Below are 24712 nucleotides of genomic sequence, written 5' to 3' on the forward strand. Positions count from 1 at the left end.
TTCCCAAAGGTAGGGGAGTCTAAAACTAGAGGGCGTAGGTTTAAGGTGAGAGGGGAGAGATACAAAAGGGTCCAGAGGGGCAATTCTTTCACACAGAGGGTGGTGAGTGTCTGGAACGAGCTGCCAGAGGCAGTAGTAGAGGCGGGTACAATTTTGTCTTTTAAAAAGCGTTGAGACCGTTACATGTGTAAGATGGGTACAGAGGGATATGGGCCAAACGCGGGCAATTGGGACTAGCTTAGGGGTTTAAAGAAAAGGGCAGCATGGACAAGTTGGGCCGAAGGGCCTGTTTCCATGCTGTAAACCTCTGTGACTCTAAGCCTGCGTGCATTACTCAGCACATCACTCTGAACAGACAATACCGAGCTGAATGGACAGGCGCAGCGCTGCCTCTGGCTTTCAGCAATCCGTGACTGATTACTAGGATTATTCAAACACTTGGTCATGTTCATTCCCGTCAATCATTCTGGCCGTACAAAGGGTGATCCGTTTTGCTGTGCTGGCCCCTCACATTGTCAGCAGACAGCCCAGTATCCCAGGCACTGAATCCACAGCTAGCTACTTTCACACCCCAGGTATTGTACGGTCACAGCACTTACTCGCGTTCCTGCTGCAGAGACTGCAGAACCACTGGCTTCAAACTGAGGGGAGAAGAGAGAGAGAGAGAGGATGTCAGCACATCGGAATCTGGGGCAAAAATAAAACTCACTTTTCCAGTTCAACACAAATACAAGTCAGGTACAGAGTAAAGCTCCCTCTACACTGTCCCCCCATCAAACACTCCCAGGACAGGTACAGCACGGGGTTAGATACAGAGTAAAGCTCCCTCTACACTGTCCCCCATCAAACACTCCCAGGACAGGTACAGCACGGGGTTAGATACAGAGTAAAGCTCCCTCTACACTGTCCCCCATCAAACACTCCCAGGACAGGTACAGCACGGGGTTAGATACAGAGTAAAGCTCCCTCTACACTGTCCCCCCCATCAAACACTCCCAGGACAGGTACAGCACGGGGTTAGATACAGAGTAAAGCTCCCTCCACACTGTCCCCCATCAAACACTCCCAGGACAGGTACAGCACGGGGTGAGATACAGAGTAAAGCTCCCTCTACACTGTCCCCCATCAAACACTCCCAGGACAGGTACAGCACGGGGTGAGATACAGAGTAAAGCTCCCTCTACACTGTCCCCCATCAAACACTCCCAGGACAGGTACAGCACGGGGTTAGATACAGAGTAAAGCTCCCTCGACACTGTCCCCCCATCAAATACTCCCAGGACAGGGACAGCACGGGGTTAGATACAGAGTAAAGCTCCCTCTACACTGTCCCCCATCAAACACTCCCAGGACAGGTACAGCACGGGGTTAGATACAGAGTAAAGCTCCCTCAACACTGTCCCCCATCAAACACTCCCAGGACAGGTACAGCACGGGGTTAGATACAGAGTAAAGCTCCCTCTACACTGTCCCCCCATCAAACACTCCCAGGACAGGTACAGCACGGGGTTAGATACAGAGTAAAGCTCCCTCTACACTGTCCCCCATCAAACACTCCCAGGACAGGTACAGCACGGGGTTAGATACAGAGTAAAGCTCCCTCTACACTGTCCCCCATCAAACACTCCCAGGACAGGTACAGCACGGGGTTAGATACAGAGTAAAGCTCCCTCTACACTGTCCCCCCATCAAACACTCCCAGGACAGGTACAGCACGGGGTTAGATACAGAGTAAAGCTCCCTCCACACTGTCCCCCATCAAACACTCCCAGGGCAGGTACAGCACGGGGTTAGATACAGAGTAAAGCTCCCTCTACACTGTCCCCCATCAAACACTCCCAGGACAGGTACAGCACGGGGTGAGATACAGAGTAAAGCTCCCTCTACACTGTCCCCCATCAAATACTCCCAGGACAGGGACAGCACGGGGTTAGATACAGAGTAAAGCTCCCTCTACACTGTCCCCCATCAAACACTCCCAGGACAGGGACAGCACGGGGTTAGATACAGAGTAAAGCTCCCTCAACACTGTCCCCCATCAAACACTCCCAGGACAAGTACAGCACGGGGTTAGATACAGAGTAAAGCTCCCTCTACACTGTCCCCCCATCAAACACTCCCAGGACAGGTACAACACGGGGTTAGATACAGAGTAAAGCTCCCTCTACACTGTCCCCCCATCAAACACTCCCAGGACAGGTACAGCACGGGGTTAGATACAGAGTAAAGCTCCCTCTACACTGTCCCCCCATCAAACACTCCCAGGACAGGTACAGCACGGGGTTAGATACAGAGTAAAGCTCCCTCTACACTGTCCCCCATCAAATACTCCCAGGACAGGTACAGCACGGGGTTAGATACAGAGTGAAGCTCCCTCGACACTGTCCCCCCATCAAATACTCCCAGGACAGGTACAGCACAGGGTTAGATACAGAGTAAAGCTCCCTCTACACTGTCCCCATCAAACACTCCCAGGACAGGGACAGCACGGGGTTAGATACAGAGTAAAGCTCCCTCTACACTGTCCCCCATCAAACACTCCCAGGACAGGGACAGCACGGGGTTAGATACAGAGTAAAGCTCCCTCTACACTGTCCCCCATCAAACACTCCCAGGACAGGTACAGCACGGGGTTAGATACAGAGTAAAGCTCCCTCGACACTGTCCCCCCATCAAATACTCCCAGGACAGGGACAGCACGGGGTTAGATACAGAGTAAAGCTCCCTCTACACTGTCCCCCATCAAACACTCCCAGGACAGGTACAGCACGGGGTTAGATACAGAGTAAAGCTCCCTCGACACTGTCCCCCCATCAAACACTCCCAGGACAGGTACGGCACGGGGCTAGATACAGAGTAAAGCTCCCTCTTTACTGTCCACCATCAAACACTCCCAGGACAGGTACAGCACGGGGTTAGATACCGAGTAAAGCTCCCTCTACACTGTCCCCCATCAAACACTCCCAGGACAGGTACAGCACAGGGTTAGATACAGAGTAAAGCTCCCTCTACACTGTCCCCCATTAAACACTCCCAGGACAGGTACAGCACGGGGTGAGATACAGAGTAAAGCTCCCTCTACACTGTCCCCCCATCAAACACTCCCAGGACAGGTACAGCACGGGGTTAGATACAGAGTAAAGCTCCCTCTACACTGTCCCCCATCAAATACTCCCAGGACAGGTACAGCACGGGGTTAGATACAGAGTGAAGCTCCCTCGACACTGTCCCCCCATCAAATACTCCCAGGACAGGTACAGCACAGGGTTAGATACAGAGTAAAGCTCCCTCTACACTGTCCCCATCAAACACTCCCAGGACAGGGACAGCACGGGGTTAGATACAGAGTAAAGCTCCCTCTACACTGTCCCCCATCAAACACTCCCAGGACAGGGACAGCACGGGGTTAGATACAGAGTAAAGCTCCCTCTACACTGTCCCCCATTAAACACTCCCAGGACAGGTACAGCACGGGGTGAGATACAGAGTAAAGCTCCCTCTACACTGTCCCCCCATCAAACACTCCCAGGACAGGTACAGCACGGGGTTAGATACAGAGTAAAGCTCCCTCTACACTGTCCCCCATCAAATACTCCCAGGACAGGTACAGCACGGGGTTAGATACAGAGTGAAGCTCCCTCGACACTGTCCCCCCATCAAATACTCCCAGGACAGGTACAGCACAGGGTTAGATACAGAGTAAAGCTCCCTCTACACTGTCCCCATCAAACACTCCCAGGACAGGGACAGCACGGGGTTAGATACAGAGTAAAGCTCCCTCTACACTGTCCCCCATCAAACACTCCCAGGACAGGGACAGCACGGGGTTAGATACAGAGTAAAGCTCCCTCTACACTGTCCCCCATCAAACACTCCCAGGACAGGGACAGCACGGGGTTAGATACAGAGTAAAGCTCCCTCTACACTGTCCCCCATCAAACACTCACAGGACAGGTACAGCACGGGGTTAGATACAGAGTAAAGCTCCCTCGACACTGTCGCCCCATCAAACACTCCCAGGACAGGTACGGCACGGGGTTAGATACAGAGTAAAGCTCCCTCTTTACTGTCCACCATCAAACACTCCCAGGACAGGGACAGCACGGGGTTAGATACAGAGTAAAGCTCCCTCGACACTGTCCCCCCATCAAACACTCCCAGGACAGGTACGGCACGGGGTTAGATACAGAGTAAAGCTCCCTCTTTACTGTCCACCATCAAACACTCCCAGGACAGGGACAGCACGGGGTTAGATACAGAGTAAAGCTCCCTCGACACTGTCCCCCCATCAAACACTCCCAGGACAGGTACGGCACGGGGTTAGATACAGAGTAAAGCTCCCTCTTTACTGTCCACCATCAAACACTCCCAGGACAGGGACAGCACGGGGTTAGATACAGAGTAAAGCTCCCTCTACACTGTCCCCCATCAAACACTCCCAGGACAGGTACAGCACGGGGTTAGATACCGAGTAAAGCTCCCTCGACACTGTCCCCCCATCAAATACTCCCAGGACAGGTACAGCACAGGGTTAGATACAGAGTAAAGCTCCCTCTACACTGTCCCCATCAAACACTCCCAGGACAGGGACAGCACGGGGTTAGATACAGAGTAAAGCTCCCTCTACACTGTCCCCCATCAAACACTCCCAGGACAGGGACAGCACGGGGTTAGATACAGAGTAAAGCTCCCTCTACACTGTCCCCCATCAAACACTCCCAGGACAGGGACAGCACGGGGTTAGATATAGAGTAAAGCTCCCTCTACACTGTCCCCCATCAAACACTCACAGGACAGGTACAGCACGGGGTTAGATACAGAGTAAAGCTCCCTCGACACTGTCCCCCCATCAAACACTCCCAGGACAGGTACGGCACGGGGTTAGATACAGAGTAAAGCTCCCTCTTTACTGTCCACCATCAAACACTCCCAGGACAGGGACAGCACGGGGTTAGATACAGAGTAAAGCTCCCTCGACACTGTCCCCCCATCAAACACTCCCAGGACAGGTACGGCACGGGGTTAGATACAGAGTAAAGCTCCCTCTTTACTGTCCACCATCAAACACTCCCAGGACAGGGACAGCACGGGGTTAGATACAGAGTAAAGCTCCCTCTACACTGTCCCCCATCAAACACTCCCAGGACAGGTACAGCACGGGGTTAGATACCGAGTAAAGCTCCCTCTCCACTGTCCCCCATCAAACACTCCCAGGACAGGTACAGCACAGGGTTAGATACAGAGTAAAGCTCCCTCTACACTGTCCCCCATTGAACACTCCCAGGACAGGTACAGCACGGGGTTAGATACAGAGTAAAGCTCCCTCTACACTGTCCCCCCATCAAACACTCCCAGGACAGGTACAGCACGGGGTTAGATACAGAGTAAAGCTCCCTCTACACTGTGCCCCCATCAAACACTCCCAGGACAGGTACAGCACGGGGTTAGATACAGAGTAAAGCTCCCTCTACACTGTCCCCCATCAAATACTCCCAGGACAGGTACAGCACGGGGTTAGATACAGAGTGAAGCTCCCTCGACACTGTCCCCCCATCAAATACTCCCAGGACAGGTACAGCACAGGGTTAGATACAGAGTAAAGCTCCCTCTACACTGTCCCCATCAAACACTCCCAGGACAGGGACAGCACGGGGTTAGATACAGAGTAAAGCTCCCTCTACACTGTCCCCCATCAAACACTCCCAGGACAGGGACAGCACGGGGTTAGATACAGAGTAAAGCTCCCTCTACACTGTCCCCCATCAAACACTCCCAGGACAGGGACAGCACGGGGTTAGATACAGAGTAAAGCTCCCTCTACACTGTCCCCCATCAAACACTCACAGGACAGGTACAGCACGGGGTTAGATACAGAGTAAAACTCCCTCGACACTGTCCCCCCATCAAACACTCCCAGGACAGGTACGGCACGGGGTTAGATACAGAGTAAAGCTCCCTCTACACTGTCCACCATCAAACACTCCCAGGACAGGGACGGCACGGGGTTAGATACAGAGTAAAGCTCCCTCTACACTGTCCCCCATCAAACACTCCCAGGACAGGTACAGCACGGGGTTAGATACCGAGTAAAGCTCCCTCTACACTGTCCCCCATCAAACACTCCCAGGACAGGTACAGCACAGGGTTAGATACAGAGTAAAGCTCCCTCTACACTGTCCCCCATTAAACACTCCCAGGACAGGTACAGCACGGGGTTAGATACAGAGTAAAACTCCCTCTACACTGTCCCCATCAAACACTCCCAGGACAGGTACAGCACGGGGTTAGATACAGAGTAAAGCTCCCTCTGCACTGTCCCGCCCCATCAAACACTCCCAGGACGGGTCCAGCACGGGGTTAGATACAGAGTAAAGCTCCCTCTACACTGTCCCCCATCAAACACTCCCAGGACAGGAACAGCACGGGGTCAGATACAGAGTAAAGCCCCCTCTACACTGTCCCCATCAAACACTCCCAGGACAGGAACAGCATGGGGTTAGATACACAGTAAAGCTCCCTCTGCACTGTCCCCCCCATCAAACACTCCCAGGACAGGTGCAGCACGGGGTTAGATACAGAGTAAAGCTTCCTCTACACTGTCCCCCATCAAACACTCCCAGGACAGGTGCAGCACGGGGTTAGATACAGAGTAAAGCTCCCTCTACACTGTCCCCCATCAAACACTCCCCGGACAGGAAAAGCATGGGGTTAGATACAGAGTAAAGCTCCCTCTACACTGTCCCCCATCAAACACTCCTAGGACAGGAAAAGCATGGGGTTAGATACAGAGTAAAGCTCCCTCTACACTGTCCCCCATTAAACACTCCCAGGACAGGTACAGCACGGGGTTAGATACAGAGTAAAACTCCCTCTACACTGTCCCCATCAAACACTCCCAGGACAGGTACAGCACGGGGTTAGATACAGAGTAAAGCTCCCTCTGCACTGTCCCGCCCCATCAAACACTCCCAGGACGGGTCCAGCACGGGGTTAGATACAGAGTAAAGCTCCCTCTACACTGTCCCCCATCAAACACTCCCAGGACAGGAACAGCACGGGGTCAGATACAGAGTAAAGCCCCCTCTACACTGTCCCCATCAAACACTCCCAGGACAGGAACAGCATGGGGTTAGATACACAGTAAAGCTCCCTCTGCACTGTCCCCCCCATCAAACACTCCCAGGACAGGTGCAGCACGGGGTTAGATACAGAGTAAAGCTTCCTCTACACTGTCCCCCATCAAACACTCCCAGGACAGGTGCAGCACGGGGTTAGATACAGAGTAAAGCTCCCTCTACACTGTCCCCCATCAAACACTCCCCGGACAGGAAAAGCATGGGGTTAGATACAGAGTAAAGCTCCCTCTACACTGTCCCCCATCAAACACTCCTAGGACAGGAAAAGCATGGGGTTAGATACAGAGTAAAGCTCCCTCTACACTGTCCCCATTACCACTCCCAGGACAGGTACAGCACGGGGTTAGATACAGAGTAAAACTCCCTCTACACTGTCCCCATCAAACACTCCCAGGACAGGTACAGCACGGGGTTAGATACAGAGTAAAGCTCCCTCTGCACTGTCCCGCCCCATCAAACACTCCCAGGACGGGTCCAGCACGGGGTTAGATACAGAGTAAAGCTCCCTCTACACTGTCCCCCATCAAACACTCCCAGGACAGGAACAGCACGGGGTCAGATACAGAGTAAAGCTCCCTCTTCACTGTCCCCATCAAACACTCCCAGGACAGGAACAGCATGGGGTTAGATACACAGTAAAGCTCCCTCTGCACTGTCCCCCCCATCAAACACTCCCAGGACAGGTGCAGCACGGGGTTAGATACAGAGTAAAGCTTCCTCTACACTGTCCCCCATCAAACACTCCCAGGACAGGTGCAGCACGGGGTTCGATACAGAGTAAAGCTCCCTCTACACTGTCCCCCATCAAACACTCCCCGGACAGGAAAAGCATGGGGTTAGATACAGAGTAAAGCTCCCTCTACACTGTCCCCCATCAAACACTCCTAGGACAGGAAAAGCATGGGGTTAGATACAGAGTAAAGCTCCCTCTACACTGTCCCCATTACCACTCCCAGGACAGGTACAGCACGGGGTTAGATACAGAGTAAAGCTCCCTCTACACTGTCCCCATCAAACACTCCCAGGACAGGTACAGCACGGGGTTAGATACAGAGTAAAGCTCCCTCTACACTGTCCCCCCCCATCAAACACTCCCAGGACAGGTGCAGCACGGGGTTAGATACAGAGTAAAGCTTCCTCTACACTGTCCCCCATCAAACACTCCCAGGACAGGTGCAGCACGGGGTTAGATACAGAGTAAAGCTCCCTCTACACTGTCCCCCATCAAACACTCCCAGGACAGGTACAGCACGGGGTTAGATACAGAGTAAAGCTCCCTCTGCACTGTCCCCATCAAACACTCCCAGGACAGGTACAGCACGGGGTTAGATACAGAGTAAAGCTCCCTCTACACTGTACCCCATCAAACATTGCCAGATCAGGGAGGGTTAGGTTGACTGGCTGTGCTAAATTGCCCCTTTGTGGGGTTACGGGAATAGGCCCTGGGTGGGAGTTTGGTCAGTGCAGACGTTATGGGCCAAATGGCCTCCTTCTGCACTCTGGGGATTTCAAGACAGATGCAGCACAGGGCGTACAGGCAGTAGTAGAGGCGGGTACAATTTTGTCCTTTAAAAAGCATTTAGACAGTTCCATGGTACGATGGGTATAGAGGGATATGGGCCAAATGTGGACTAGCTTAGGGGTTTAAAAAAAAAGGGTGGCATGGACTAGTTGGGCCGAAGGGCCTGTTTCCATGCTGTAAACCTCTATGACTCTCTATTTGTTTAGGGTTATACATTATTGTGGTTGTTTTGTTTTTAATTGATAAAAGTTATTGCTGATATTTTTACTATACATGTTAACTATAAACTTTGTTTGATGAAAGCTCCCTCGTGGGTCACCTGAATTATACCTGGAGTGAAACATCTCATGCTTACCCAAACCAAATTCAAAGTGCAAAACTTATGACCCAGGCGGGCTTCATTTCTGATCTGAATTATAACTAAACGTACTTCTCTTTCAGATCCACTGACAGCTTCTTCCAATGTTTGGCAATTCTCCTCCGCACGAGTACAGCTGCAAACTGACGGATCTGAAGTAGACAGGGGAGAGCAGGGTGAGTTTCCGCGTCGCTGGAGAGGGGGCAGCGGGAGGAAATGCACCCAGAAACAAAATACCAACAAAATGGGCGGCACAGAGGTTCGCACTGCTGCCTCACAGCGCCCAGGGACCCAGGTTCGAATCCCGGCGTGGTCACCCCGCTTGTGTGGGGAGTTTGCACATTCTCCCCATGTCTGCGTGGGTTTCCTCCGGGTGAAGAAGAACAAAGAACAATACAGCACAGGAACAGGCCCTTCGGCCCTCCAAGCCCGCGCCACTCCCTGGTCCAAACTAGACCATTCTTTTGTATCCCTCCATTCCCACTCCGTTCATATGGCTGTCTAGATAAGTGTGTTCCAGTTTCCTCCCACAGTCCGAAGGTTAGGTGGATTGGCCGTGCCAAATTGACCCGAGTGTCAGGGGGATTAGCAGGGTAAATGTGTGAGGTTAAGGGAACAGGGCCCAGGTGGGATTGCGGTCGATACAGACTCGACGGGCCAAATGGCCTCCTTCTGTGCTGTAGAGATTCTCTGATTCCTGATTCTATGACCACAGAGGGCTGAAAGGCACCTAACCAGGTTAGATAAGGTCCAATGCCAGCTGGCTCTACATGGAAACTAGAAGCCGGAGGAGGCCTTTCAGCCCTTCGAGCCTGTTCCGACATTCATTTTGATCATGGCTGATCATCGAATTCAATATCCTGATTCCCCCCCCCTTCCCTTCATATCCCTCGATCCCTTTAACCCCAAGAGCTATATCTAACTTCTTGAAATCACACAATGTTTTGGCCTCAACTACTTTCTGTGGGAGTGAATTCCACACATTCACCACCCTCTGGGTGAAGAAATTTCTCCTCACCTCAGTCCTAAAAGGTTTACCCCTTATCCTCAAACTATGACCCCCTAGTTCTGGACTCTGCCACCATTAGTGTCAGGGTGACTAGCATGTGAAGTGGTTTTATCACTAGACAATTAATCCGGAAACTCAGCTAACGTTCTGGGGGACCCCGGGTTCGAATCCCGTCCGCGGCAGATGGAGGAATTTGATTTCAATAAAAAATATCTGGGATTAAGAATCTACTGATGACCCATTGTCGGAGAAACCCATCTGGTTCCCTTTGGGGAAGGAAATCTGCCGTCCTTACCCCGGTCTGGCCTACATGTGACTCCAGAGCCACAGCAATGTGGTTGAGTCTCAACTGCCCTCCAAGGGCTACTAGGGATGGGCAATGAATGCTGGACCAGCCGGGGACGCCCGTGTCCCACGGTTGAATTTTTTAAAAAACATTCTTTCTGAATCTACCCTGTCTAACCCTGTTAGAATTTTATAAGTTTCTATGAGATCCCCTCTCACTCTTCTAAACTCCAGTGAATATAATCCTAACCGACTTAGTCTCTCCTCATATGACAGACCTGCCATCCCAGGAATCAGCCTGGTAAATCTTCACTGCACTCCCTCTATAGCAAGGACATCCTTCCTCAGATAAGGAGACCAAAACTGCACACAATACTCCAGGTGTGGCCTCACCAACGCCCTGTACAATTGCAGTAAAACATCTCTATTCCTACGTAGTCAGCACGTCAGCAATGCCAAGGTGGGAAGGTTCTGAGATTCCCACAGGGATTGAGAACTATCTTGCCTGTTCTTTCCCCAAAAGTGGCCGGAAGATTCTTTTATTTCCACCCAAGAGATGGGGCCTCGTTTTAAAGTCTCAGACGCAAAAGTCCACTCTGTGGGTGCTGGGAAAGGAATTAATGGGTACTTTTCAAATTGGCAGGCAGTAACTCGTGGGGTGCCACAGGGATCGGTGCTGGGACCCCAGCTATTCACAACATGTATTAAGTATTTGGATGAGGGGACAAAATGTAACATCTCAAAGTTTGCAGACGATACCAAGTTGGGTGGGAGGGTGAGCTGTGAGGAGGATGCAGAGATCCTTCAGCATGATCTGGACAGGTTGGCTGAGTGGGCTAATCGGTGGCAGATGCAGTGTAATTTGGATAAGTGTGAGGATATTCACTTTGGAAGCAGAAACAAGGAGGCAGATTACTACCCGAATGGGTGTAAATTGGGAGAGGGGAGTGTGCAGAGGGACCTGGGTGTCCTTGTGCACCAGTCGCTGAAGGTAAGCATGCAGGTGCAGCAGGGGGTAAAGAAGGCAGATGGTATGTTGGCCTTCATTGCGAGAGGTTTCGAGTACAGGAGCGAGGGATGTGTTGTTGCGATTATACAGGGTCCTTGGTGAGACCACACCCAGAGTATTGTGTGCAGTTTGGGTCTCCTTTTCTGAGGAAGGATGTTCTTGCTCTCGAGGGAGTTGCAGCGAAGGTTTCCCAGGCTGATCCCGGGGATGGCGGGACTGATGTACGAGGAGAGATTGACCAGGTTAGGATTGTTTTCCCTGGAGTTCAGGCGAATGAGGGGGGAATCTCGTGGAAACTTATAAAGTTCTTCAGGTCTGGACAGGGTAGATGCAGGGAGGATGTTCCTGATGGTGGGGGAGTCCAGAACCAGGGGTCACAGTCTGGGGGATTCGGGGTAGACCATTTAGGACGGAGTTGAGGAGACATTTCTTCACCCAGAGAGCGGTGAGCCTGTGGAATTCATTCCCACAGGAAGTAGTTGATGTCAAAATATTGAATGTATTCAAGAGGTGGCTGGATAGGGCACTGGGGGCAAATGGGATCAAAGGTTATGGGGAGAAAGCAGGATTAGGCTATTGAGTTGGATGATCAGCCATGATGGTGATGAGTGTGGCGGAGCAGGTTCAAGGGGCCGAATGGCCTCCTCCTACTCCTGTGTTTCTATGTGAAGCCCACTCCCTTGTTCCTTCCCCATATCGCCATCATCCTTTTGCCTCGACAAAAGAGCAAAGACTGATAGCCAAGTTCCGCACACGAGGACAGCCTCAACCGGGATCTTGGGTTCATGTCACACTATCTGTACCCCCACGACTTGCCTGGGCTTGCAAAATCTCACTAACTGTCCTGGCCGGAGACAATACACATCTCTTTAAACTGTGATTATCCCTCTCTCCACTCGCACTGTCTGTACCTGTAAAGACTCGATTACCTGTGAAGACTCGATTACCTGTGAAGACTCGATTACCTGTGAAGACTCGATTACCTGTGAAGACTCGATTACCTGTGAAGACTCGATTACCTGTGAAGACTCGCATTCCAACCTTTATCTTGCAATCGTGTCTTTGTCTATATATGCCGTGTTTGTGAACCCAACTCTCCACTCACTTGATGAAGGAGCAGCGCTCCAAAAGCTCGTGATTTCAAATAAACCTGTTGGACTTTAACCTGGTTTTGTGAGACTTCTTACTGTGCCCACCCCATTCCAACACCTGCATCTCCACATCACAAATATTTGTCGGGGACGAAGTAGAAAGGGTCGAGAGCTTCAAGTTTTTAGGTGTCCAGATCACCAACAACCTGTCCTGGTCCCCCCCATGCCAACACTATAGTTAAGAAAGCCCCACCAACACCTCTACTTTCTCAGAAGACTAAGGAAATTTGGCATGTCAGCTACAACTCTCACCAACTTTTACAGATGCCCCATAGAAAGCATTCTTTCTGGTTGTACCACAGCTCGGTCTGGGGCTCCTGCTCTGCCCAAGACCGCAAGGAACTACAAAAGGGTCGTGAATGTAGCCCAATCCATCACGCAAACCCGGCCTCCCATCCATTGACTCTGTCTACACTTCCCGCTGCCTCGGGGGAAAAGCAGCCAGTATAATTAAGGACCCCCCACACCCCGAACATTCTCTCTTCCACCTTCTTCCATCGGGAAAAAGACACAAAAGTCTGAGGTCACGCACCGACCGACTCAAGAACAGCTTCTTCCCTGCTGCTGTCAGACTTTTGAATGGACCTACCTCGCATTAAGTTGATCTTTCTCTACACCCTAGCTATGACTGTAACACTACATTCTGCACTCTCTTGTTTCCTTCTCTATGAACGGTATGCTTTGTCTGTATAGCGCGCAAGAAACAATACTTTTCACTGTATGTTAACACATGTGACAATAATAAATCAAATATTTATCTAATTCTGCTGACATTCACCATTGAAATTGCTTCCCTGCCCCTTACGTGTTACTAAACGCAACAACTTTCTTTGCATAATAAAATAGAGATGTCCTTTCTCCCGCTGGTTCATTTGGCTGGTATCTGGGTCCGTGTGGTTAGCCAACACCAGCCCGGTTCTGTCCCCCACATGCCCCAGCCACTGGGAACATTTTTGTCCTTCAGAATAAAGTTAGGAGCTGTTTACCTGATGGTTCGGTGAGCTTGCGAGGATGTTGCAGAGTGCAGGGACCACTGACGGATCCTTAAACGCGTCCTTCAACTGAGCTGTGGCCTGCGGGTGGGACAAGAGGCAGAGGGGTTACACAGTCCACGGCGCAGGGGACAAGCCGCCCAACTCCGTGAGCCACCCCCACCTCCCCGCCCCGCCACTCACACCACAAAGACAGTGGGCACACTGTACCTTCAACACAGAATCAAACAGATAATAATGTGAAAAGAAGGCACTTTCGTACTCCAGCCCCTTTTTAAATGATGCCATCGCCACCTCAATAATAACCTGGTGATAATTCAAGTTCCAAATGGAGCATGGGGCGGCACGGTAGCACAGTGGTTAGCACTGCTGCCTCACAGCACCAGGGACCCGGGTTCGATTCCCGGCTTGGGTCACTGTCTGTGTGTAGTCTGCACATTCTCCCCGTGTCTGCGTGGGTTTCCTCCGGGTGCTCCGGTTTCCTCCCACAGTCTGAGAGACGTGGCTGGTTAGGGTGCATTGGGCCATGCAAAATTCTCCCTCAGTGTGACCCAAACAGGTGCCGGGGTGTGGCGACTGGGGGATTCTCACAGTAACGTCATTGCAGTGTTAATGTAAGCTGACTTGTGACACTAATAGATAAACTTTAAACGTTAAAGGCATCCGCTGAGCAGGGGAAAACCTGCTGCCTCCCTCAAGAAAGTTAAAGTTTATTTATTAGTCACAAGTAGGGTGTCTTGACAAGTCCAGGAATAGGATGGGAATAGAGGGATACGGTCCCCAGAAGTGGAGGGGGTTTTAGTTCAGTCGGGGCAGCATGGTCGGTGCAGGCTTGGAGGGCCGAAGGGCCTGTTTCTGTGCTGGAATTTTCTTTGTTCTTTGTTCTAAGGCTTACATTAACACTGCAATAAAGTTACTGTGAAAATACCCTAGTCACCACAGTCCGGCGCCTGTTTGGGTCAATGTACCCGAACCAGCACGTCTCTCAGACTGTGGGAGGAAACCGGAGCACCCGGAGGAAACCCACGCAGACACGGGGAGCTCGTGCAAATGTGCTATGAAGCCGCAGTGCTAACCACTGTGCCACCATGCCGCCCACGGATGCTGTGCAGTTGGGTCACTCCTTGACACCAGTTCTTCCACTACCCACAATGGAGTCATGGAGACTGCGCCGACTTCTCCCAGAGTGCTCCTCAGTGAAGCCTGTCTGTCACTCTGCTGGATGCCTGCTATATAACACCTTGGTTAGGCCGCATTTGGAGCATTGCGTGCGGTTCTGGTCGCCGCACTAATAGAAGGACGTGGAAGCTTTGGGGAGAGTGCTCACCAGGATGTTGCCTGGTCTCGAGGGTGTCGGCTATGAGGAGAGGTTGACTAAACTGGGATTGTTCTATCTGGAAAGACGGAGGCTGAGGGGAGACCGGATAGAGGTCGACAAAATGATGAGAGGCACAGACAGGGTGGATAGTCGGAGCTATTTCCCAGGGTGGAAGTGTCAAGGGGGCACAGGTTCAAGGGGAAAGTTTAAGGGAGATGTGTGGGGGAGGTTTTTCACACAGAGAGCGGTGGGTGCCTGGAACGCGCTGCCAGAGGAGGTGGTGGAAACAGGCACATTAGCAACATTGAAGAGGCATCTGGATGGGTCCATGAACAGGGAGGGAATAGAGGGATACGGACCGAGTAAGTTCGAATACTTAGGGATCACAATCGGCACAGGCGTGGAGGGCCGAAGGGCCTGCTCTTGTGCTGTTCTTTGTTCTTGTATGATGCACTGTCGTGAGTTTAAATGTGACTTTTTAGCGGGGATTTAGCAGAATTCAGAGTTGAGGTCCCACTGGCAGGTATGTGGATACAGGCCACAGAAATCTGACTAACTCTCGGAGTCATGTACTGAATTTTGGCCAATCTGCAGTATCTCGACGTATCCAGTACAACACAAGTCAGGAGTGTGACGGAATTGATTGGATGGGAGCCGTTCCAACAGCCCTCAAGAAGCTCGACACTATCCAGGACATTCTGGAGTGTGATGGAACAATCTCCGCTTGCCTGGATGAGTGCGCCTCTCCAACAACAATCTCCACTTGCCTGGATGAGTGCGGCTCTCCAACAACAATCTCCACTTGCCCGGATGAGTGCGCCTCTCCAACAACAATCTCCACTTGCTCGGATGAGTGCGCCTCTCCAACAACAATCTCCACTTGCCTCGATGAGTGCGCCTCTCCAACAACAATCTCCACTTGCCCGGATGAGTGCGCCTCTCCAACAACAATCTCCACTTGCCTGGATGAGTGCGTCTCCAACAACAATCTCCACTTGCCTGGATGAGTGCGGCTCTCCAACAATAATCTCCACTTGCCTGGATGAGTGCGGCTCCCAACAACACTCGAGAAGCTCAACACCATCCGGGACAAAGCAGCCCCTCCACCCCCGCTCGATCGACACGCTAACCACCAACATTCACTCCCTCCACCACCGACACACAGCGACAGCCGTGTGTACCATCTACAAGATGCAACCCACCCCCCCCACCAGGGACAGAGTGGCCCCGCCCACCCCCCCAGCAGGGACAAAGTGGCCCCGTCCCCCCAGCAGGGACAGAGTGGCCCCGCCCACCCCCCAGCAAGGCAGAGTGGCCCCGCCCGTGCCCCCAGCAGGGGCAGAGTGGTCCCGCCCACCCCCCCAGCAGGGCAGAGTGGCCCCACCCCCCCAGCAGGGACAGAGTGGCCCCGCCCGCCCCCCCAGCAGAGCAGAGTGGCCCCGCCCACCCCCCCAGCAGGGCAGAGTGGCCCCACCCCCCCAGCAGGGACAGAGTGGCCCCGCCCGCCCCCCCATCAGGGGCAGAGTGGCCTCGCCCTCCCCCCCAGCAGGGGCAGAGTGGCCCCGCCCACCCCCCCAGCAGGGGCAGAGTGGCCCCGCCCACCCACCCCAGCAGGGCAGAGTGGCCCTGCCCACCCACCCCAGCAGGGCAGAGTGGCCCCGCCCACCCACCCCAGCAGGGAAGAGTGGCCCCGCCCACCCACCCCAGCAGGGACAGAGTGGCCCCGCCCACCCACCCCAGCAGGGACAGAGTGGCCCCGCCCACCCACCCCAGCAGGGACAGAGTGGCCCCGCCCACCCACCCCAGGAGGGACAGAGTGGCCCCACCCACAGCCACTGTTCTCAGCCCCGCCCCCTGCCCAGTAAATGACAGTCAGCTCCGCCCACAGACATTGTTCTCAGCCCCGCCCCGTCTGGTGGTTGACAGTCAGCTCCACCCACAGCCATTGTTCTCAGCCCCACCCCCTGCCCAGTGATTAAGTCAGCTCCGCCCAGTCATTGTTCTCAGCCTCACCCCCTGACTGACAGTCAGCTCCGCCCACAGCCAGTGTTCTCAGCTCCACCCACGGCCATTGTTCTTGGCCCTGCCCAGTGAGTCACAGTCAGCTCCGCCCACAGACATTGTTCTCAGCCCCACCCCCTGCCCAGTGATTAAGTCAGCTCCGCCAAGTCATTGTTCTCAGCCTCACCCCCTGACTGACAGTCAGCTCCGCCCACAGCCAGTGTTCTCAGCCCCGCCCCCTGATTGACACTCAGCTCCACCCACGGCCATTGTTCTTGGCCCTGCCCCGAGTCAGTCAGCTCCGCCCACAGCCATTGTTGTCAGACCCACCCCTGCCCAGTGATTGACAGTCAGCTCCACCCAGTCATTGTTCTCAGCCTCACCCCCGACTGACAGTCAGCTCCGCCCACAGCCATTGTTCTCGTCCCCGCCCCCTGCCCGGTGATTGACAGTCAACCCTCCCCCCCCTTGCCTGGCGATTGGAAGTGAGCCCCGCCCAGCCATTGTCTTTAGTCCCGCCCCCTGCCCGGTGATTGGCAGTCCGCCGCCGCTGCCCCTCCTCCCCTGCCCGGTGATTGGCGGTTAGCCCGCCGCCCACGCGCCGCTGTTTGAAAAGCGCTCGCGCTGCGCCGCCACCTGGCAGTTGGCGCTCGAGCGCCAGGGGGAGTAACCGCCGCGGCTGCGGCCGGGCCTGGGCCTGTTCCCCCCCCCCTCAGGGTTAAACCCCCACATAAGACAACCACCCCCTCCATCCCCACACACCTGCTGGATCAGGGCCGTGTCCGGCTCCAGCAAGTTGTTGAGGATCTTCTCCAGGAACTCCGCCATCGCCTCCCTCACACACACACACACTGTCACCGGCAACGTGCTTCCCCTCCGACTGCCTGCTGCAAGGCAGGAGGCGCCGCCCGAACCGGCTGAGTGGGAGCAACCGCCCACCAGGAGCGCCGCCCCGCGACTGGGAGGACTACGCGGCGGCCGCTACCTCAGGACCGCGCTGGCCCCGCCCACAATTATGAGGATGTCGCGCCAGCCCCGCCCCTAATGATGAGGTCAGCGCGGCCACGCCCCTCATTATTTGGATGCCGCGCCTACCCCGCCCACAGTTGGTGGGAGGACCACGCCAGCCCCGCCCCCAATTGTTACGACAGGGCTGTTGGCCCCGCCCACAATTCCTGAGGATTGCTTCAGCCCTGCCCCCAATTATGAGAAAGATCGCGCAGCCCCGCCCCCAGTTGGTGGGAGGACCGCGCCAGCCCCGCCCCCAGTGGCTGGGAGGACCGCGCCAGCCCCGCCCCCAGGGGCTGGGAGGAACGCGCCAGCCCCGCCCCCAGTGGCTGGGAGGACAACGCCGGCCCCGCCCCCAATTATGAGGATGTCGTGTCAGCCCTGCCCCCAATTCCTGTGAGAACTGCGCAGGCCCCGCCCATAATTATTGGGAGGCCCAAACTAGCCCCACCCCTAATTATTAGGATTGTGCATCAGCCCCGCCCTCAATTAGTGGGAGTTCGGAGACGGCGCCTCCTGTAGGTGGGAGGGGAAAACAGCGCCTCCTGTAGGTGGGAGGATGGAGATGGCGCCTCCTGCAGGTGGGAGGGGAAAACAGCGCCTCCTGTAGGTGGGAGGACGGAGACAGCGCCTCCTGTAGGTGGGAGGATGGAGACGGCGCCTCCTGTAGGTGGGAGGGGAAAACAGCACCTCCTGTAGGTGGGAGGACGGAGACGGCGCCTCCTGTAGGTGGGAGGACGAAGATGGCGCCTCCTGTCGGTGGGAGGACTAAGAGGGTGCCTTCTGTAGGTGGGAGGACCGAGACGGCGCCTTCTGTAGGTGGGAGGACCGAGACGGCGCCTCCTGCAGGTGGGAAGACCGAGACGGCGCCTCCTGTAGGTGGGAAGACCGAGACGGCGCCTCCTGTAGGTGGGAGGACCGAGACGGCGTCTCCTGTAGGTGGGAGGACGAAGATGGCGCCTCCTGTCGGTGGGAGGACTAAGAGGGTGCCTTCTGTAGGTGGGAGGACCGAGACGGCGCCTTCTGTAGGTGGGAGGACCGAGACGGCGCCTCCTGCAGGTGGGAGGACGAAGATGGCGCCTCCTGTCGGTGGGAGGACTAAGAGGGTGCCTTCTGTAGGTGGGAGGACCGAGACGGCGCCTTCTGTAGGTGGGAGGACCGAGACAGCGCCTCCTGCAGGTGGGAAGACCGAGACGGCGCCTCCTGTAGGTGGGAGGACGGAGACGGCGCCTCCTGTAGGTGGGAGGACGGAGACGGCGCCTCCTGTAGGTGGGAGGACCAAGATGGCGCCTCCTGTCGGTGGGAGGACGGAGACGGCGCCTCCTGTAGGTGGGAGGACGAAGAGGGTGCCTTCTGTAGGTGGGAGGACCAAGACGGCGCCTTCTGTAGGTGGGAGGACCGAGACGGCGCCTCCTGTCGGTGGGAGGACCGAGACGGCGCCTCCTGCAGGTGGGAAGACCGAGACGGCGCCTCCTGTAGGTGGGAGGACCGAGACGGCGCCTCCTGTAGGTGGGAGGACAGAGACGGCGCCTCCTGTAGGTGGGAGGACGGAGACGGCGCCTCCTGTAGGTGGGAGGACGGAGACAGTGCCTCCTGTAGGTGGGAGGACGGAGACGGCACCTCCTGTAGGTGGGAGGACGGAGACGGCGCCTCCTGTAGGTGGGAGGACGGAGACGGCGCCTCCTGTAGGTGGGAGGACGGAGACGGCGCCTCCTGTAGGTGGGAGGACGGAGACGGCGCCTCCTGTAGATTGGAGGACCGAGACGGCGCCTCCTGTAGGTGGGAGGACGGAGACGGCGCCTCCTGTAGGTGGGAGGACGGAGACGGCGCCTCCTGTAGGTGGGAGGACGGAGACGGCGCCTCCTGTAGGTGGGAGGATGGAGACGGCACCTCCTGTAGGTGGGAGGTCTCTTCACCTCCGTCCTAAATGGTCTACCCCGAATCCTCAGACTGTGACCCCCTGGTTCTGGACTCCCCCCACCATCGGGATCATCCTCCCTGCATCTACCCTGTCTCGTCCCGTTACCAAACCCCGCCCCCAATCCCCAAACCCCGCCCCCAATCCCCAAACCCCGCCCCCAATCCCCTGGTTCTGGACTCCCCCCACCATCGGGAACATCCTCCCTGCATCTACCCTGTCTAGCCCCGTTACCAAACCCCGCCCCCAATCCCCAAACCCCGCCCCCAATCCCCAAACCCCACCCCCAATCCCCAAACCCCGCCCCCAATCCCCAAACCCCACCCCCAATCCCCAAACCCCACCCCCAATCCCCAAACCCCGCCCCCAATCCCCTGGTTCTGGACTCCCCCCACCATCGGGAACATCCTCCCTGCATCTACCCTGTCCAGTCCTGTTAGAATTTGATAAGTCTCTATGAGATTCCCCCCCTCATAGAACATAGAACATTACAGCGCAGAACAGGCCCTTCGGCCCACGATGTTGCACCGACCAGTTAAAAAAAAAAACTGTGACCCTCCAACCTAAACCAATTTCTTTTCGTCCATGAACCTATCTACGGATCTCTTAAACGCCCCCAAACTAGGCGCATTTACTACTGATGCTGGCAGGGCATTCCAATCCCTCACCACCCTCTGGGTAAAGAACCTACCCCTGACATCGGTTCTATAACTACCCCCCCTCAATTTAAAGCCATGCCCCCTCGTGCTGGATTTCTCCATCAGAGGAAAAAGGCTATCACTATCCACCCTATCTAAACCTCTAATCATCTTATATGTTTCAATAAGATCCCCTCTTAGCCGCCGCCTTTCCAGCGAAAACAATCCCAAATCCCTCAGCCTCTCCTCATAGGATCTCCCCTCCATACCAGGCAACATCCTGGTAAACCTCCTCTGCACCCTCTCCAAAGCCTCCACATCCTTCCTGTAATGTGGGGACCAGAACTGCACACAGTACTCCAAGTGCGGCCGCACCAGAGTTGTGTACAGTTGCAACATAACGCTACGACTCCTAAATTCAATCCCCCTACCAATAAACGCCAAGACACCATATGCCTTCTTAACAACCTTATCTACTTGATTCCCAACTTTCAGGGATCTATGCACACATACACCTAGATCCCTCTGCTCCTCCACACTATTCAAAGTCCTCCCGTTAGCCCTATACTCAACACATCTGTTATTCCTACCAAAGTGAATTACCTCACACTTCTCCGCATTAAACTCCATCCGCCACCTCTCGGCCCAACTTTGCAACCTGTCTAAGTCTTCCTGCAGACTACGACACCCTTCCTCACTGTCTACCACACCACCGACTTTGGTGTCATCAGCAAATTTGCTAATCCACCCAACTATACCCTCATCCAGATCATTAATAAATATTACAAACAGCAGTGGCCCCAAAACAGATCCCTGAGGTACACCACTTGTAACCGCACTCCATGATGAATATTTACTATCAACCACCACCCTCTGTTTCCTATCCGCTAGCCAATTCCTGATCCAATTTCCTAGATCACCCCCAATCCCATACATCTGCATTTTCTGCAGAAGCCTACCATGGTGAACCTTATCAAACGCCTTACTAAAATCCATATATACCACGTCCACTGCCTTGCCCCCATCCACCTCCTTGGTCACTTTCTCAAAAAACTCAATAAGGTTAGTAAGGCACGACCTACCTGCCACAAAACCATGCTGACTATCACCTATCAATTCATTACTCTCCAAATAACTATAAATCCTATCCCTTATAATTTTTTCCAACATCTTGCCGACAACAGAAGTGAGACTCACCGGTCTATAATTCCCGGGGAAGTCTCTGTTCCCCTTCTTAAACAATGGGACAACATTCGCTAACCTCCAATCTTCTGGTACTATACCAGAGGCCAACGACGACCTGAAGATCAGAGCCAGAGGCTCTGCAATCACTTCTCTTGCCTCCCAGAGAATCCTTGGATAAATCCCATCCGGACCAGGGGATTTATCTATTTTCAGACCCTCCAGAATATCCTGCACATCCTCCTTATCAACTGTAATACTGTCTATTCTACTCCCTTGCAACCCAGTGTCCTCCTCAGCTATATTCATGTCCCCTTGCGTGAACACCGAAGAGAAATATTGGTTCAATGCTTCACCAATCTCCTCCGGTTCCACACATAACTTCCCTCTGCCATCTATAACTGGCCCTAAACTTGCCCTAACCAACCTTCTGTTCTTGACATACCTATAGAACGCCTTAGGATTCTCTTTAACCCTATCCGCCAAAGTCTTCTCATGTCCCCTTTTAGCCCTTCTAAGCTCGCTCTTCAACTCCCTCTTAGCCAATCTAAAGCTTTCTAGTGCACTACCCGAGTGCTCACGTCTCATCCGAACATAAGCCTCCTTTTTCTTTTTAACCAACAAAGAAACTTTTTTGGTGCACCACGGTTCCCTAGCCCTACCAATTCCTCCTTGCCTGACAGGGACATACCTATCACAGACTCGCAGTAGCTGCTCCTTGAAAAAACTCCACATGTCGGACGTTCCCAGTCCCTGTAATCTCCTAGTCCAACCTATGTTTCCTAATTCTCTCCTAATAGCCTCATAATTACCCTTCCCCCAGCTAAAACCACTGGCCCGAGGTTCATGCCTATCCCTTTCCATCACTAAGGTGAACGTAACCGAATTGTGGTCACTATCACCAAAATGCACACCAACGTCCAAGTCTAGCACCTGGTCTGGCTCATTTCCCAGCACCAGATCCAATATAGCCTCACCTCTAGTTGGCCTGTCTACATACTGAGTCAAAAAACCTTCCTGCACGCTTTGAACAAAAACTGACCCCTCTAACGAGCTAGAGCTATAACAATTCCAGTCAATATTAGTCAAGTTAAAATCCCCCATAACAATTGCCCTATTACTTTCACTCCTAAGCAGGATTGACTCCGCAATCCTTTCCTCAACCTCTCTAGAACTTTTAGGAGGTCTATAAAAGACTCCCAACAGGGTGACCTCTCCTCTCCTATTTCTAATCTCCGCCCATACTACCTCAACAGATAAGTCCTCATCAAACCTCCTCTCTGACACTGTGATACAATCTCTGACCAATAATGCTACCCCTCCCCCTCTTCTACCTCCTTCCCTACTTCGACTAAAACATTTGAACCCCGGGACCTGCAGCATCCATTCCTGCCCCTGCTCTATCCATGTCTCTGAAATAGCCACAACATCGAAGTCCCAGGTACTGATCCACGCTGCAAGTTCACCCACTTTATTGCGAATACTCCTGGCATTGAAGTATACACATTTCAAACCCTGCTCCACCCCACCTCTGCAATGCCGTGCATTGCAGTCCCCATCCATGCATCCCTCACTTTCAGCCCCACTACTCAGGATCCCTCCCCCCCCCCGAATCAGTTTAAACCTCCCTGCATGGCCTTAGCAAATTTACCCCCCAGGATATTGGTCCCCTTCTGATTAAGGTGTAGACCATCCTTCTCATAGAGGTCACACCTTCCCCAGTACGAGCCCCAATTGCTTAAGTACCTGAACCCCTCCCTCCTGCACCATCCCCTCAGCCATGAATTCAAACCTTCCCTCTCCCTATTCCTCTCTAAACTATCCCGTGGTACAGGCAAGAGTCCAGAGATAACCACTCTGTCAGTCTTGGCCTTTAGTTTCCACCCCAACTCCATAAATCCCTGCCTAATATCCCCTTCCCCTATCCTCCCTATGTCGTGTGTCCCCACATGTACAATAACTTGTGGTTTATCTCCCTCCCCCCTAAGAGTCCTGAATACCCTGTCAGACACATCCCGGACCCCAGCCCCTGGTAGGCAACACACCAACCCTGAGTCCCTACCTTTAGTTCCGACCCTCCTATCTGTCCCCTTAATTGTGGAGTCCCCAATCACAAGGCCCAGTCTTTTACAGCCCCTAACCACCTGAGCTTTCTCACTCGGCTCACCCCCAGAGATCTGCTCTCTATGCTCAGTTGATTCCTCCTCAACTGTAGCCTCCAGCACCGAAAACCTATTATGGAGGGGAACCGCCCCAGGGGATTGTCTTCCCGATTGCTTCTTACCCCTCCTCCTGGCATTGACCCAAGCCTCATTTCTAGGAGTTACTATTTCTCTATAACTCCTATCAACTTCCACCTCCGCCTCCCGAATTATGCGGAGTTCCTCTACCTCCCCCTCCAGCTCCTTTACACGCTCCTCCAGAAGCTGCAATCTAATGCACTTCTTACAACTAAAATCTCCTGAAACACTACTGGATTTCCTCACCACATACATCCCACAGGAGATGCAGCATACTGCCTGAACTGCCATCCCTGAAGCCATTACCAGCAAGAAAAAAAAGAAAACAAAAAAACTTCCCCACACTTCCCCAACTGTCACTCTCCACTGCAGTTCATTCGTCTGAACTCCAGGGCAATCCTAACCTGGTCAATCTCTCCTCGTACATCAGTCCCGCCATCCCCGGGATCAGCCTGGGAAACCTTCGCTGCAACTCCCTCGAGAGCAAGAACATCCTTCCTCAGAAAAGGAGACCCAAACTGCACACAATACTCCAGGTGTGGCCTCACCAAGGCCCTGTATAATCGCAACAACACATCCCTGCTCCTGTACTCGAAACCTCTCGCAATGAAGGCCAACATACCATCTGCCTTCTTTACCGCCTGCTGCTAAAATTGCCCCTTCGTGTCCCCGGGATGCGTAGATTGGAGGGATTAGTGGGGTAAATGTGTGGGGTTACGGGGATAGGGCCTGGATGGGATTGTGATCGGTGCAGACTCGATGGGCCAAATGGCCTCCTTCTGCACTGTAGCGATTCTATGAAAAAAATTTTTGATGTGGCCTCAGCAAGGCCATGTATAAACGCAGCAGTCACGGGCATTCAGCCTCTAATCTTCGGGTACGCGTTCTCCAAGGCGGCCTTCACGACACACGACAGCGCAGAGTCGCTGAGCAGAGACTGATAGC

The 24712-nt window shown here is 53.7% G+C and overlaps 1 protein-coding gene across 1 annotated transcript in view; it reads right to left on the reverse strand.

Annotated features, from left to right (window-relative positions):
• Positions 1-17737, reverse strand: part of ipo4 (importin 4) — a 197093-nt gene extending 179356 nt beyond the window's left edge. Inside the window, exons 1-4 of the mRNA XM_078204800.1 lie at positions 17544-17737; positions 13457-13543; positions 9089-9168; positions 600-641 (exon numbers count right to left, since the gene is read on the reverse strand). Coding sequence (XP_078060926.1) covers positions 600-641; positions 9089-9168; positions 13457-13543; positions 17544-17609 — 275 coding nt within the window. The 5' untranslated portion in view covers positions 17610-17737. The remainder of the gene's footprint in view (positions 1-599; positions 642-9088; positions 9169-13456; positions 13544-17543) is intronic.
• Positions 17738-24712: the final 6975 nt, after the last annotated feature.

Source organism: Mustelus asterias, unplaced genomic scaffold, assembly GCF_964213995.1.
Source record: "Mustelus asterias unplaced genomic scaffold, sMusAst1.hap1.1 HAP1_SCAFFOLD_453, whole genome shotgun sequence".
Taxonomy (NCBI): Eukaryota; Metazoa; Chordata; class Chondrichthyes; order Carcharhiniformes; family Triakidae; genus Mustelus; species Mustelus asterias.